General features: G+C 40.7%; 1 protein-coding gene across 2 annotated transcripts; it reads left to right on the forward strand.

Annotated features, from left to right (window-relative positions):
- The first annotated feature begins 808 nt into the window (after positions 1 to 808).
- LOC106092928 (TOX high mobility group box family member 4) lies at positions 809 to 11,774 on the forward strand. 2 transcript variants are annotated; one of them, XM_013259883.2, is made up of 2 exons: positions 809 to 1,044; positions 10,614 to 11,774. In XM_013259883.2, exons 1-2 carry the CDS (start codon positions 1,000 to 1,002, stop codon positions 11,544 to 11,546), a joined length of 978 nt encoding a protein of 325 aa, XP_013115337.2. In that variant the 5' UTR covers positions 809 to 999; the 3' UTR covers positions 11,547 to 11,774. The 2 variants fall into 2 exon arrangements, with proteins under 2 accessions (XP_013115337.2, XP_059226070.1); XM_059370087.1 differs by lacking the exon at positions 809 to 1,044 and adding an exon at positions 10,328 to 10,503.
- Positions 11,775 to 15,884: the final 4,110 nt, after the last annotated feature.

Raw genomic sequence — 15,884 nt, forward strand, 5'->3', positions numbered from 1 at the left:
AATCATTGAATTTTATTACCAAAATCAGTGTTCGGTTCGAAATGTGTTCATTCACCGTAACGTTGCGTCCAACAGCATCTTTGAAAAAATACGGTCCAATGATTCCACCAGCGTACAAACCACACCAAACAGTGCATTTTTCGGGATGCATGGGCAGTTCTTGAACGGCTTCTGGTTGCTCTTCACTCCAAATGCGGCAATTTTGCTTATTTACGTAGCCATTCAACCAGAAATGAGCCTCATCGCTGAACAAAATTTTTCAAAATTTGAACACATTTCGAACCGAACACTGATTTTGGTAATAAAATTCAATGATTTGCAAGCGTTGCTGGTTAGTAAGTCTATTCATGATGAAATGTCAAAGCATACTGACCATCTTTCTCTTTGACACCATGTCTGAAATCCCACGTGATCTGTCAAATACTAATGCATGAAAATCCTAACCTCAAAAAAATCACCCTTTATAAAGAAAAGGAAACCATTGAAGCCCATAAGACAAACTAAAATGATGCCGACAATAGTTTCAAGTGTTGCCTCTACAATAGTTTTTTTTTTTTGCCACTTTTCTCACTTTAAACAGAGTACTACTTTTCCGCCGGTTTTCTGTCAATGTTTCGCTGACGTTTTTTTTTATGAAGTTTGACAGCATTCCGCTCGAAATACTGAACAGTATACTCAGCTTAAGACGTCAAATTCCTATTGAACGCCGCCATGATTGTGTTTAGACGCCAAAAACGAAGCAACGCCAATACTTTCATTGGGATTAAAAATCTCACACAATGGCGACGCCGTTAATTTGCTTCAGTCTGGCTTTGTGCTTCGAATTAATCGTCAAAGTGAGAAGTAAATAGAAATAAAATTCATTGGAACTTTCAAAAACGTTTAACAAATTAAAGTTTCTACGGTTTCAGAGTAAACGTTGATTTTATTATGTCGCATTAGAGGATATAAAAAGTCGGCATAGATTGTAGACCAACAACAAGTGTTAACCACAATAACATGAATCAATTTCATTCATCAACAACAACATTTGGTGACGACAAGGTAAGGCCAATAAACCTCTTTTGGGTATTTCATTAATAATTGCAATTTCCTTAAATATCTATGTTCTTGGGACATGTGGTTTTCGTGGAAGCATGCTCTTGTAGAAGGAAGCAATAGTATTGTGAGCATGACATATTAAAAAGCATAACCATAGGGTTGGCATGCAGTATGATATCTTAATGATAACAAGCCTCCTGCAATGAAACCATTGTCGAAGGAAGGGAAGTTTGTTTAAGCGTTTAGATTTTATGAAAGTTGGCACAACCAAGAAGTTTCTTTACCAAAATTTGCTGTTCATATTTCTGTTTACTGACATCGTTTCTGGTGTATTATCAGTAGCTCTTTTTCAAACACCACAGCCAACAAAAAGGTAGCAAGTTGTAGAATGTTTGCATCGTGTACAAATCTCTATCTCTGGACGCTTGGAATCAATTTCCTTCCAATCATCAAAAATATGTCTTAGTTGAGGTTATTTAATAGTTAATGTCGACTGTTGCGGAAGAGTGTAAGCTTCGATTTCAGAACATCTGATAAAATCCATGGTCATTCAGGTCAATTCAGGCAAAACTTAAGCATCAACACAGAACCTATTTAAAGGTGAAGGAATCCTTGTTGTTGTTGTTGTTGTCGTAGTAGCAATGTGTGGTACACTGAGGCGGCAGCCCTTGCCGATGAAGGAATTTATCGGGTCAATCCGGTACATACAACCGGCAGTCATGGGATTGTGAAGAAATTGTCATGGTCACAATGCTCCATACGGAGTAGCTGCAACGGCAATCGCGGACAATCAGCGGTATCGAGAGGAGAGTCTCAGTGAGAATCCGGCACCGGTTCTTGTACATGTACTGTACTCGATATGACAAGGCGGGTTATTGATGCCTTTAAATAACCGAAGGTGATTGGTCCTTAGGACCGGAACGAGCTTGCTCACCTACAGCAGCTTGACGAGGATCGCCACCTCCACCTGAAAATGTGGCTACAACAATAACAATTATAGTACAAATGCCGGTTTGCTTTGTCTCCTAGATTACAGCGATCATTATATTTTCCGACTCTTGAAGTCCCCGATTTCGTCTTACCTATCTCCCAGATCTTTTTAATTAAAAATCAAAAATATGCATTTCCTGGCACTAGAGTTAGTAGCTGCTGCTTCATACATTGTGTCGTGGGGTAAGTCCCAGAAACCAAAAAGCTGAACAGTGTGGTGTTCATCGTTATAATTAGGAGCTCAGTTGGGAGCTACCGGGAGCGGCCCGAGGTTGTAGGTAATAGAGTAGTAGTAGTAGCAGTGTGTGGTACACTGAGGTGGCAGCCCTTGCCGATGAAGGAATTCATCGGGTCAATCCGGTGCATAAAACCGGCTGCCATGGGATTGATGCTCCGTGGGTACACGGAGTGGTTGTAACTGTAGTAACCGGTATCAAGTGGAGAGTCTTAGTGAGACCGGGCGTTCACCGACTCTTTTTAAAATATGGAATACCTTTGATGCTCGATATGACAATGCGATTTATTGGCGCCTTTAAATAACCAAAATTCATCACGTTCCCCCGTTCCGAAAAATGCTTAGCATACAACCTCACAGCTTTGCATGCTATCACCCCGTACGTTTGCTTTAGCTTCAACCAGTCCAGCCACTATTATAGAAGGGTCTTTTTTGGCACTGTGCCTATCGAAAGCATACACCACGGTCAGCACTGTCAAACTATATGAGGACATCGAATGTGAAAGCCGTGCATTCCGACAGATGCAGGCGCCTCAACTCCTTTAGTGATAGGATTTGTACCAAATTGCAGCAAGCGTGTTCTGATTGTGATCAGGGCCACATGCCACTTTTTTATCTGCCCAGCCAAATCAACTCCACTCAGACCCAGAACCCTTTGGACGGACACCACCTTACTCGCAGACTTCCTAGATCTGGATATTCAACAGAAATAGGCATACGAAAGATAGAACACAATACTGACACTCCCATGGCAGTCGGTTGGTTGGTTGACCCGATGAAGTCCTTCATCGGCAAGGGCTGCCGCCTCAGTGTACAACACACTTCCTATGGACTGGAACAACCTTGCTCACCTGTAGAAGCTCGACGAGGATCCGTATCTCTGCATGCAATACATACAATACAATCTCTACATACAATTCCATGGTAGCCGGTTGTACGTACCGATGGATTCCTTCATCGACAAGGGCTGCCGCCTCAGTGTACAACACACTGCTACAACAAAAACAACAGCGTTTTCGTGGTGATCGGTCTTATGGATTGGAACAACCTTGCTCACCTGTAGAAGCTCGACGAGGATCGCTATCGCAAGAGCAGATGACATTACACATTTGGAACGTTGGCATCAATTTTAGACCAGTAGGAAAAATACACTGACGTAGCACATGAACTTAGTTAAGTCGGAACTACTATCATTACTATTACGAAACCTTAGCTGAGAGCTACCAGGCTCATCCACAGATAAAGTCGTTCATCGACATCAACAACGGTTACACCTCACTGACACCAACAGATGATAGAGGCGGTTCTGCCAAACAGAACGAAAACAGGGTCCAGAATATATGGAGCAGGAAGGAAGTATATGTAACAATGACCCCGTGATGTTCCTCTCCCAAGACCAAAAGACTATAAAAATACTCTAAGCGACAGCCTCGTCCCGATGTGAATTTTTTCAAGCCAGTGGACAGAGTTAAGCATGTCCGCCCAGATGCTGAAAGCTTGGGTTCGAATCATAAACAAAATTTTCAGCGTTGGTTATCCCTTCCCAATGCTGGCGACTTTTGGGAGGTACTATGCCATGTAAAAACTTCTCCCGAAAGAACTGTCGCACTGTGGTACGCCATTCGAACTCAGTTATAAAAAGGAGGCCCCTTGTCATTGAGCTTTAACTTGAATCGGACAGCACTCATTGGTATGGGAGAAGTTTGCCCCTGAACAGGCTGCCATGGGATTGCATGGTAGTCTGCGGTTATAACATCGTCAACAGACATCAACGGACATCAATCCAGCCTGTGTAGTGTTCACAGCTATCCCGTGCCGGGTTATTGAGATCGGTCGTTGGGGATTGCAAATGGGAAATATCGGTTCAGATTTGGATATAGCCCCCATATCCCATATATTATTCGATTTGGCTGGAATTTTGCACAGAGTGTAACATCTCGAAATATTGATCTAGAACCCCATAAAGTATACATATTCTTGATCGTCTCGAAATTCTGATTCAAATTAGCCAGGTCTGACCGTCCGTTCGTTCGTCTGTCGAAATCACGATAGCGGCCGAACGCATGGAGCTAGCCCCTTGAAATTTTGCACAAATGCTTTATATTGATGCGGGTCGTTGGGGATTGCAAATGGTTCAGATTTGGATTTAGCTCCCATATAAACCGATTTCCCGATTTGACTCCTTGATCCCCTGGAAATCACAATTTTTGTCCGATTTGGCTAAAATTTTGCGAATTATGTTCTGTGATGTCTTCCAATTTCTGTGCCAAGTACGGCCCAAATCGGTCTATAGCCTGATATAGCTCCCCTATGCATACCACACAGATCGGACATCAGTCACAGCTATCCCGTGCCGGGTTATTGAGGTAGGTTGTTGTTGTTGTTGTAGCAGTTTATTGTGTTCTATCTTTTGTCTGCTTGATTTTGTTTAGTGTCAAGACCCAGGAACTCTGCGGCTAAGATGGGCTGCGTCCACAGGGATCTGGGTCCACAGTCGAATGGGTCTGGTCAGGCAGTTATACAGTTGACGTGTATCGTGCGACCCTGGTTACAATCGGGACATACATCTTGCACGTCGGCATCAATCCTTGCTGTGTAGGAGTTGAGGCGGCTGCATCTGCCGGAACGTAATTGAGCCAGAACTTCTCTGGTTTGCCGGGGGAGATCAATTTCTTCAGATGCAATGGGAGGCGATCGTTCTGCAAGGACTACATTCACCCGGTAGCCATTTACTACATCTGCTACCATGTCTGCATGAATGTTGTCTAGACCTGCTTGATATGCCGCTCGCTTGATCTAGAGGTTCTCTCTTGTAGCGCTGATCCTCACGCTCACGAAATATGAGGCAAGTTCGTTGAGGTAGATGTTCAACCTATCGTAGATGTCAACAATGGGTGGGGGGCCTGATGCCATGATCGTACAATCGTCCGGATATCTGTCATATGCTCTATGCCGTCTGGAGGGGGTGGAATGGAGGATAGGTAGAGGTTAAACAGTGCAGGAGATTTCACCCCTACTTGGGGAACTTCCTGTTTCACTCTGCGGTGTTTCGATTTCTTAACCGGTCGTTGGGGTTTGCAAATGGGCAATATCGGTTCAGATTTGGTTATAGCCCTCTTTTCCATATGTTAACCGAAACTGAAATTTTAGTTTTCCAAGGAGTGTTTTGTTATGGCTTCCAACTTCTGTGCCAAGTATTGTCTAAAACGGTCTATAACCAGATATAGCTCCCCCATGAACTGATCTCCCGATTTGTCATCTTGAGCCCCTAGAAGCCGTAATTGCTATCCAATTTGGCTGAAATTTTGCACAGAATGTTTTGTTATTGCTTCCAACAAACCTGCCAAATACGGTCCAAATCGGTCCTTAAACTGATATAGCTCCCATATAAACCGATCTCCCGATTTTACTTTTGAGCCCCTGGAAGCCGCAATTTTAGTCCGATTGAGCTGAAATTTTGCATATGGTGTTCCGTTATGACTTCCAACAACTGTGCCGAATACGGTCCTAATCAGTCTATAACCGGATATATCTCCATACAAACCGATCTCCCGATTTGACTTCTTGAGCCCTTACAAGCCGCAATTTTTATCCGATTTGGCTAAAATTTGACATGTACTGTTCTGTTATGACTTACAACAACTGTGTCAAGTACGGTCCAAATCGGCCTATAAACTGATATAGCTCCCATATAAACCGATCTACCGATTTGACATCTTGAGCCCCTACAAGCCTCCAATGTGGCTGAAATTTAGCACAGAGTGTTTTGTTATTGCACCCAACAAACCTGCCAGGTACGGTCGAAATCGGCCTATAAACTGATGTTGCTCCCACATAAACCGATCTTCCGATTTGACATCTTGAGGCCCTAGAAGTCGTAATTTATCACGGCGAGTTATTTATTTTCTATTTTTTCTTGTTTGTATTATAAATAGAAACCGATCTCCTGATAAGTCCTCCCCAAGAAGCTTCATTTTGTGCTTAGTTGGCAGAATATTGGTACCTGAAATACACAACTATGTTGAATTGTGCTGGGTTCCCTAGTTTCGGCCCGTCCGAACTTGGCATGGTTTTACTTGTTACTTGTTTCAATAATATTGGGTTGCCTAAAAAGTAATTGCGGATTTTTTAAAAGAAATTAAATGCATTTTTAATAAAACTTAGAATGAACATTAATCACATATATAATTGCCATTTTGTTTGATAACCTTTTGCCATCTTCCTGGCAAATTTAGTATTCCACGCTCTTAAAACTTCTGGCCTTTATCCGCAAAAAACTAAACCAAGTGCGATTTTATAGCCTCATCATTGCCGAAAGTTTTACCATTTAAGGAGTTCTGCAAAGATCGAAATAAATGGTAGTCTGATGGTGCAAGGTCAGGGCTATATGGTGGATGCATCAAAAGTTCCCAGCCAAGCTCACTCAGTTTTTGGCGAGTGACCAAAGATGTGTGCGGTCTAGCGTTGTCCTGGTGGAATATGACACCTTTACGATTGACCAATTCTGGTCGCTTCTCCTTGATGGCTGTATTCAATTTGTCCAATTGTTGACAGTAAACATCCGAATTAATCGTTTGGTTCCTTGGAAGCAGCTCAGCATATAACACACCCTTCCAATTCCACCAAACAGACAGCATAACCTTCTTTTGGTGGATATCAGCCTTTGAAGTGGTTTGAGCAGGTTCACCATGCTTGGACCATGATCGTTTTCGACTAACGTTGTTGTAAACAATCCATTTTTATACCCACCACCGACGGATGGGGGTATATTCATTTTGTCATTCCGTTTGCAACACATCGAAATATCCATTTCCGACTCAATCAAGTAAATGTATTCTTGATCAGCGTAAAAATCTAAGACGATCTAGACATGTCCCTCCGCTTGTCTGTTGAAATCACGCTACAATCTTAAAAAATAGAGATATTGAGCTGAAACTTTGCACAGATTCTTTTTTTTTGTCCATAAGCAGGTTAAGTTCGAAGATGGGCCATATCGGACTATATCTTGATATAGCCCCCATATAGACCGATCCTCAAATTTAGACTCTTAGGCCCATAAAACCCACATTTATTGTCCAATTTTGCTGAAATTTGGGACAAAGAGTTGTCTTAGGCCCTTCGACATCCTCCGTCAATATGGCTTATATCGGTTCAGATTTGGATATAGCTGCCATATAGACCGATCCTCAAATTTAGACTCTTTGGCCCATAAAAGCCACATTTATTATCCGATTTTGCTATAATTTGGGACAGTGAGTTGTCTTAGGCCCTTCGACATCCTCCGTCAATATGGCTTAGATCGGTTCAGATTTGGATATAGCTGTCATATAGACCGATCCTCCGATTAAGGGTCTTAGGCCTATAAAAGCCACATTTATTATCCAATTTTGCTGAAATTTGGGACAGTGTGTTGTCTTAGACCCTTCGACATCCTCCGTCAGTATGGCTTAGATCGGTTCAGATTTGGATATAACTGCCATATAGACCGATCCTCCGATTTAGGGTCTTAGGCCTATAAAAGCCACATTTATTATCCAATTTTGCTGAAATTTAGGACAGTGAGTTGTCTTAGACCCTTCGACATCCTCCGTCAGTATGGCTTAGATCGGTTCAGATTTGGATATAGCTGCCATATAGACCGATCCTCCGATTTGGGGTCTTAGGCCTATAAAAGTCACATTTATTATCCAATTTTGCTGAAATTTGGGACAGGTAGTTGTGTTAGGCCCTTTAACATTATCCGTCAATTTGGCTCAGATTGGTCCAGATTTGGATATAGCTGCCATATAGACCGATCCTCCGATTTAGGGGTTTAGGCCCATAAAAGCGACATTTATTGTCAAATTTTGCTGAAATTTGGGACAAAGAGTTGTCTTAGGCCCTTCGACATCCTCCGTCAATATGGCTTATGTCGGTTCAGATTTGGATATAGCTGCCATATAGACCGATCCTCCGATTTAGGGTCTTAGGCCTATAAAAGCCACATTTATTATCCAATTTTGCTGAAATTTGGGACAGTGTGTTGTCTTAGACCCTTCGACATCCTCCTTCAGTATGGCTTAGATCGGTTCAGATTTGGATATAGCTGCCATATAGACCGATCCTCCGATTTGGGGTCTTAGGCCTATAAAAGTCACATTTATTATCCAATTTTGCTGAAATTTGGGACAGGTAGTTGTGTTAGGCCCTTTAACATTATCCGTCAATTTGGCTCAGATTGGTCCAGATTTGGATATAGCTGCCATATAGACCGATCCTCAAATTTAGACTCTTAGGCCAATAAAATCCACATTTATTATCCAATTTTGCTGAAATTTGGGACAAAGAGTTGTCTTAGGCCCTTCGACATCCTCTGTCAATGTGGCTTAGATCGGTTCAGATTTGGATATAGCTGCCATTTAGACCGATCTTCCGATTTGGGGTCTTAGGCCTATAAAAGCCACATTTATTATCCAATTTTGCTGAAATTTGGGACAGTGTGTTGTCTTAGACCCTTCGACATCCTCCGTCAGTATGGCTTAGATCGGTTCAGATTTGGATATAACTGCCATATAGACCGATCCTCCGATTTAGGGTCTTAGGCCTATAAAAGCCACATTTATTATCCAATTTTGCTGAAATTTAGGACAGTGAGTTGTCTTAGACCCTTCGACATCCTCCGTCAGTATGGCTTAGATCGGTTCAGATTTGGATATAGCTGCCATATAGACCGATCCTCCGATTTGGGGTCTTAGGCCTATAAAAGTCACATTTATTATCCAATTTTGCTGAAATTTGGGACAGGTAGTTGTGTTAGGCCCTTCGACATCCTCCGTCAGTATGGCTTAGATCGGTTCAGATTTGGATATAGCTGCCATTTAGATCGATCTTCCGATTTGGGGTCTTAGGCCCATAAAACACGCATTTATTGTCCGATGTCGCCAAAATTTGGAACAATGAGTTAAGTTAAGCCCCTTGACTTACTTCTGCATTATCGCACAGATCGCTCCAGATTTGGATATAGCTGCCATATAGACCGATCTCTCGGTTTTAGGTTTTGGGGCCATAAAAAGCGAATTTATTGTCCGATGTAGGCGAAATTGTGGACAAAGAGTTAAGTTATGCCCCTCCACATATTTCTGCTCTGGGACATAAGGTATGAGTTTTGCACCAGATTTTGACGAAACGTGGTTTACATATATACCCGAGGTGGTGGGTATCCAAAGTTCGGCCCGGCCAAACTTGACGCCTTTTTACTTGTTCATCTCCAGTTATGATTCGTTTTAAAAACGGATCGAATTCATTGCGTTTAAGGTGCATATCACCAGCGTTGATTCGGTTTGTTAAATGAATTTCTTTCAATACATGTGGTAGCCATATTAAAATTGATGCCAAACAAACAAATGTAAAAAAAAATTTCGCGCACTTTTTTTCTAAAGCAAGCTAAAAGTAACAGCTGATAACTGACAGAAGAAAGAATGCCATTACAGAGTCACAAGCCGTTGAAAAAATTTGTCAACGCCGACTATATTACCGACAATTACTTTTTGGACCACCTAATAAATAGAATTTTGAATTATTAAATTTTTTTAGCTATTTTCTATAAATATGCCATAGACAATGTCCATATATGCCATGCTATTATCAGCACTGGCTGCAGCTGTGATTATTGCATTGCCGCTGGGGTGAAAAACAAAACTCTTATGCAACTTGACGCGAAGCGTCGTAATATCAAACCCATCGTTTATAGACGAAAAACAATTCTAAACATAAGGGGCTGCTTAGTTCGCCAAATTTGTGTTGTGTTGTGTTTAGACTTGCTCGTCAAATGCCATAATGGCGTTTGTTTCGTTGCGACTATTGGTTTTTAATGATTTTTTAAAACAAACCAAAAAAAATCGTTATCAAAGTCTCGGTTTGAGGTCAGTTTGGTATTATTATTACTATACCAATATTATTTTATTTTGTGCCTGTTCTTGTTCGACGCTCATATGGACACACTATACTATACAAATAACAAAAAAAAAAAAAAAAAACCCGAAACGCACCAGCAACTCGTATCCGTTGTAGGGCCCTTATCGATGATTTCAATCTCTGCATCACAGAAAATAAATCCAACGGCACAGAGTACTACACATCCATAATAAAATTAAAAAAAAAAAAAAAAAAACAATTGACAGACACCTCTCACTTTCGGTGGTGGTCTTTGGTGTTTAGTTTAGTTCAGTATTTAGCCACAACAAATGAAGAAGCTCTTAGTGAGTTGTTGTCCAGTTGAAAATATCAGCAAGAGAGATAGAGAGCGAGCGAAAGATATCCATAAATATATGAAATTGACGGTTTTGTTCTTTCTTGTTTTCTTCTACAGACAAAACGTATGATAAATCTACACAACTCATCGGATGAATATCATACGGCCAATGATGATTCATTTACCTCCGCTTCCATAGGATCACAACAGACAGCGGCAGCAAGCGGTGGCGGTGGCGGTGGTGGTGGTGCTGGTACGGTACAGCCCACAACATTGGCGGCCCGCAAACAAATGCCCAATGAGCCCTCCAAACCATTGTCGGCCTATGCCTATTTCTTTCGAGACACCGTGAGTGCCATTAAACAACAGAATCCCAGCTGTTCATTTCAGGAGCTATCGAAAATTGTGGCCTCCATGTGGGAGGCCTTGGATCCGGCGCATAAGGCTGGTTACAATAAGAAAAACGAGGTGGCCAAGAATGATTATATCAAACAAATGCGAATTTACCGCCAACAACAACAACAACAGCAGCAACAACAATCAACCACAGACGAAGGTTTAGGCCAAACAAATGCGGCCGCAACAATTCCACAACAAATAAGCCTCGCCAACAACAACAAGCCTGCTTCTCTATTCAGCATGGATATCAATCAACAACAAAAGCAAACATCTCCAAATGCAGCAGCATTAGCCCCAAGTAATAACACCATACAACCGCAAATGGTTAATATGGGCAACAACAACAACACTACTATCCCTGCCATTAACAACTCGCTTAATAATAGTAACACCACTGCCGCCACCTCCATGGGCGACGCAGAGCCCGTGCTTGTGGTAAACGACAATGAAACCGTACAGAAATGCACCAGGGAAAATTGCAATAAACGGGCAATTATCAATCCCGACTGGGAGGATGAGTACTGCAGCAATGAATGTGTGGTCATACATTGTCGAAATGTCTTCAATGCCTGGGTGCAATCGAATCTAGAGGCTAAGCAACAGCAATTAACACCCGACTTACACAAGCAACAGCAGGGAACAGCAACTTGAAATGCCACCCGAGGGCAATTAGTTGCAATTTCAACAATAGATTGATGCGACGAGAGAAAGAAACTTACAAATACAAATTGTAACGTTTTGGGTTTTTCATTTTTAAATTTTCTATTTAAAACCAAGAATTTCTTTTATAAGTAGCGATTAGTATTTTAAGGGGTTTTATTATATTTTTTGTAATTTACTGAATTAAATTTATTTGAAAAAAAAAAAAAAAATATGTAACAAACTATAAAAAAATTTTCCAAATACCTAAAACCTAAATAAGTTAGAATAATAAATGTTGCCTCCCAAAGAGATATTCTGAAAATTAAGGTAATAACCTCGATTGTCCAGGGAGTCGCGGACAATCGGCGGCATCGAGCGGAGCGTCTCACTAAGAGCCCGGGCGGCATTGGCTCTTGCCCAAATGTTGAGTGCATCGAGTTATTGGCGCCTTTAATAAACCAATGACCGCCCTGTACCCACGGCAATCGGTCTGGAACGAAACACAACAACAACAGCACCATGAGTCCATTGTTTTCATACTACAAAATATGACATCAAAGACATCATTGTCACGAGAAGAATAACTCCGAGATACCTACCGGACGTGTTCACAGGTTGCGGATAGTGGAATGCTTCATAAGTAGAGATGGGTTTTTTACCGGGTGAATACCCAACGCTTAGGTATTTACTCAATAAATACCTTTTTTGGGTATTTATAATTTTGGAAGCCACCGTGGCGCAGATGACGCTGAACGCCTGGGTTCAAATCCTGGCAAGACCATAATACAATTTTCAGCGGTGGTTATCCCCTCCTAATGCTGGCGACATTTGTGAGGTACTATGCCATGTGAAAACTTCTCCTCAAAACGGGTGTCGCACTGCGGCACGCCGTCCGGACTCGGCTATAAAAAGGAGGTCCCTTATCATTGAGCTTAAACTTGAATCGTACTGCACTCATTGATAAGTTTGCCCCTATTCCTTAATGGAATGTTCATGGGCAAATTTGCATTAGCATTTATAATTTTGCCAATATCTTGGACATAAAAATATTTTCCAAACAATTTTTGATGATTTCGTAATTATTTGTATTGGGTTGCCTAAAAAGTAATTGCGGATTTTTCATATAGTCGGCGTTGACAAATTTCTTTCACAGCTTGTGACTCTGTAATTGCATTCTTTCTTCTGTCAGTTATCAGCTGTTACGTTTAGCTTGCTTTAGAAAAAAAGTGTAAAAAAAGTATATTTGATTAAAGTTCATTCTAAGTTTTATTAAAAATGCATTTACTTTCTTTTAAAAAATCCGCAATTACTTTTTGGGCAACCCAATATATATAACCGTTATATAGACCGATCTCCAGACTTAAAGTCTTGGGGCAATAAATTGGTCATTTTATGTTCGATTTCTATAAAATTTGGCATAGTGATTTCTGTGAAGTGTGGTTCAGATCGGACTATATTTGGATATAGCTGCCCTTAGACCGACCGTCCGATCTCCCGTTATATGATATTGAGGCCATAAACGATCCATTTATTACCCGAATGCGATGAAATTTGGCACAGCGAGTTCTGGTAGACCCCTACCCATCCCTGTCAAATGTGGTCCAGATCGGACCATATTTGGATATAGCTGCCATATAGACCGATCTCCCGATATAGTGTACCGAGCCTATAAAAGGAGATTTCTTCATCCGATTTCAACGAAATTTGGCACAGCGAGTTCTGGTACCCCTCTTAACCTTTTCGTTGAATATCGTCCAGATTGAATCATATTTGGATATAGCTGCCATATAGACCGATCTCCCGATATGAAGAATTTTTCATACGATTTTGATGAAATTTTAAACAGTGAGTTTTGATATTCAACTAAAGGCTGTAAAAGCGTACCAAAACCCTCTGTTTCAAATTTCATCAAAATCGGATGAAAAATAATCCTTTTATGAGATCAATACTTAATATCGGTAGATCGTTCTATATGGTAGGTATATCCAAATATGATCCAATCTGGACGATATTCAACTAAAAGGTTTTGGAGGGGTACCAGAACTCGCTGTGCCAAATTTCATCCAAATCGAATGAAAAATGCTCCTTTTATAATAGGCTCATTACACTATATCGGGACAATCCCAAGGCAGCCAGTTGTACGTACCGGATTGACCCGATGAAGTCCTTTATCGGCAAGAGCTGCCGCCTCAGTGTACAATACACTGCTACAACAACAACAACTATAACGGGAGATCGGTCTATATGGCAGCTATATCCAAATATGGTCCGATCTGTCCCACATTCGACAGGAATTGGTAGGGGGTCTACCAGAACGCACTGCACCAAATTTCATCGAATTCGGGTAAAAAATTGTTCTTTTATGGCCTCAATACCATATATCGAGAGATCGAGCGGTCGGTCTAAGGGCATTGACCACTTGTGTGGTCAATAATTTTGGTCGCCAAAAAAATTCTGTTGAAATCATGACATAATTACCAGGTAGTGTACCGTAAACAGCTGAGTACAATTTTTTCTTGCGAAGTGCACTATCTGTCAATGAGTATTGGTTGTGTGTGTGTGTATTATAGTTAAGAACCATAACACAAACAACGAAAAATTGCGCGATCTATTGGGTTGCCTAAAAAGTAATTGCGGATTTTTTAAAAGAAAGTAAATGCATTTTTAATAAAACTTAGAATGAAACTTTTGGCGAGTGACCAAAGATGTGTGCGGTCTAGCGTTGTCCTGGTGGAATATGACACCTTTACGATTGATCAATTCTGGTCGCTTCTCCTTGATGGCTGTATTCAATTTGTCCAATTGTTGACAGTAAACATCCGAATTAATCGTTTGGTTCCATGGAAGCAGCTCAAAATATACCACACCCTTCCAATCCCACCAAACAGACAGCATAACCTTTTTTTGGTGGATATCAGCCTTTGAAGTGGTTTGAGCTGGTTCACCATGCTTGGACCATGCTCGTTTTCGACTAACGATGTTGCAAACAATCCATTTTTTATCTCCAGTTATGATTCGTTTTAAAAATGGATCGAATTCATTGCGTTTAAGGTGCATATCACAAGCGTTGATTCAGTTTGTTGAATTAATTTCTTTCAATACATGTGGTACCCATATTAAAATTGACGCCACTTTTTTTCTAAAGCAAGCTAAAAGTAACAGCTGATAACTGACAGAAGAAAGAATGCAATTACAGAGTCACAAGCTGTTGAAAAAAATTGTCAACGCCGACTACATGAAAAATCCGCAATTACTTTTTGGGCAACCCGATGGTAACATACACAAAATTAGAGTTGCACTATTCACTGATTTTGACAGATAGTCCACTCAATATTTTGTTGTTGGACAACTGCCACTACCTGTAAATAAATATATCTTGGTTCTAAGAATATGAACCACACATTTTGAAACCTATGTATATTCATGTACCAATTCTAGAACCCACGTATTTTGTCAATAAAACCGAAATATTTATGCAAATCTTCTAGGATGGTACATGACATATTTAAACCGAGAGAACCTAACAAAATTTCTACTTAATTCTGATGAAAAAGTGAAAAAAATTTCCGTACATTTTAAATTGTTCGTAAATAGTAAGAACTAGTACCATTTTTTTATAAAACAATTAAATTCATAATTTTTTATCCTAGCTCCCTTTCATTTGTTTGGGCGATTTTTTTTCCCAAATTTTATCGTCTCATTCTCCCTTTTATTTCAATTAGCTACTTTTTTCCCTGGGAGAGAGAGAGAGGAAACAAACTCGCCGTAAATTGTTATTCAGAGTAGGGGAAAAGGGAGTAAGGAATAAACTCCCAGGGAATTGTTATTCAGAAAAGGGCTGTATAAAATTAGTAATCTACTCTCAAGTACCTTAAGTTTGAATTTCAGATTGTCTTGACCGGCCTACATGTCCCCCTCCTGGGACCGCCCCATCCAAACTTCCTACTACTTCCCATTAACTTTCGTTTGATACCTATATTGCCTCAATCGCTAAATATGCCATTTTTGGGGGTTGGGGTCGGCTGTTGAAGCGACATCAACGTCTCTTCAATAACACTTCATCCACAGCGCAATCTACAGAAGTAAATACAACTAAGCTTTATTAAATCAGAAGGCAACGGCGTGAATTGTCATTTGATTTTGTCTTGTATGCTTTTCATTGTTCATCTGATTTTTGACCAGTTGTAATATCCTCAACTTGATACTGTTGACGACTTTGTCTCTCTCCTCTGCTCTGTAGGTCAACAAACTCAGCTTTCACTTGCAAATTTTGTGTTCTTGGCTGCTATTGGTTGTTCGCACCCACAAGTACCATGTCATCAAAGGTCACTGTAGCGGTTTCTATTT

This window comes from Stomoxys calcitrans, chromosome 1 (assembly GCF_963082655.1).
Source record: "Stomoxys calcitrans chromosome 1, idStoCalc2.1, whole genome shotgun sequence".
NCBI lineage: Eukaryota > Metazoa > Arthropoda > Insecta > Diptera > Muscidae > Stomoxys > Stomoxys calcitrans.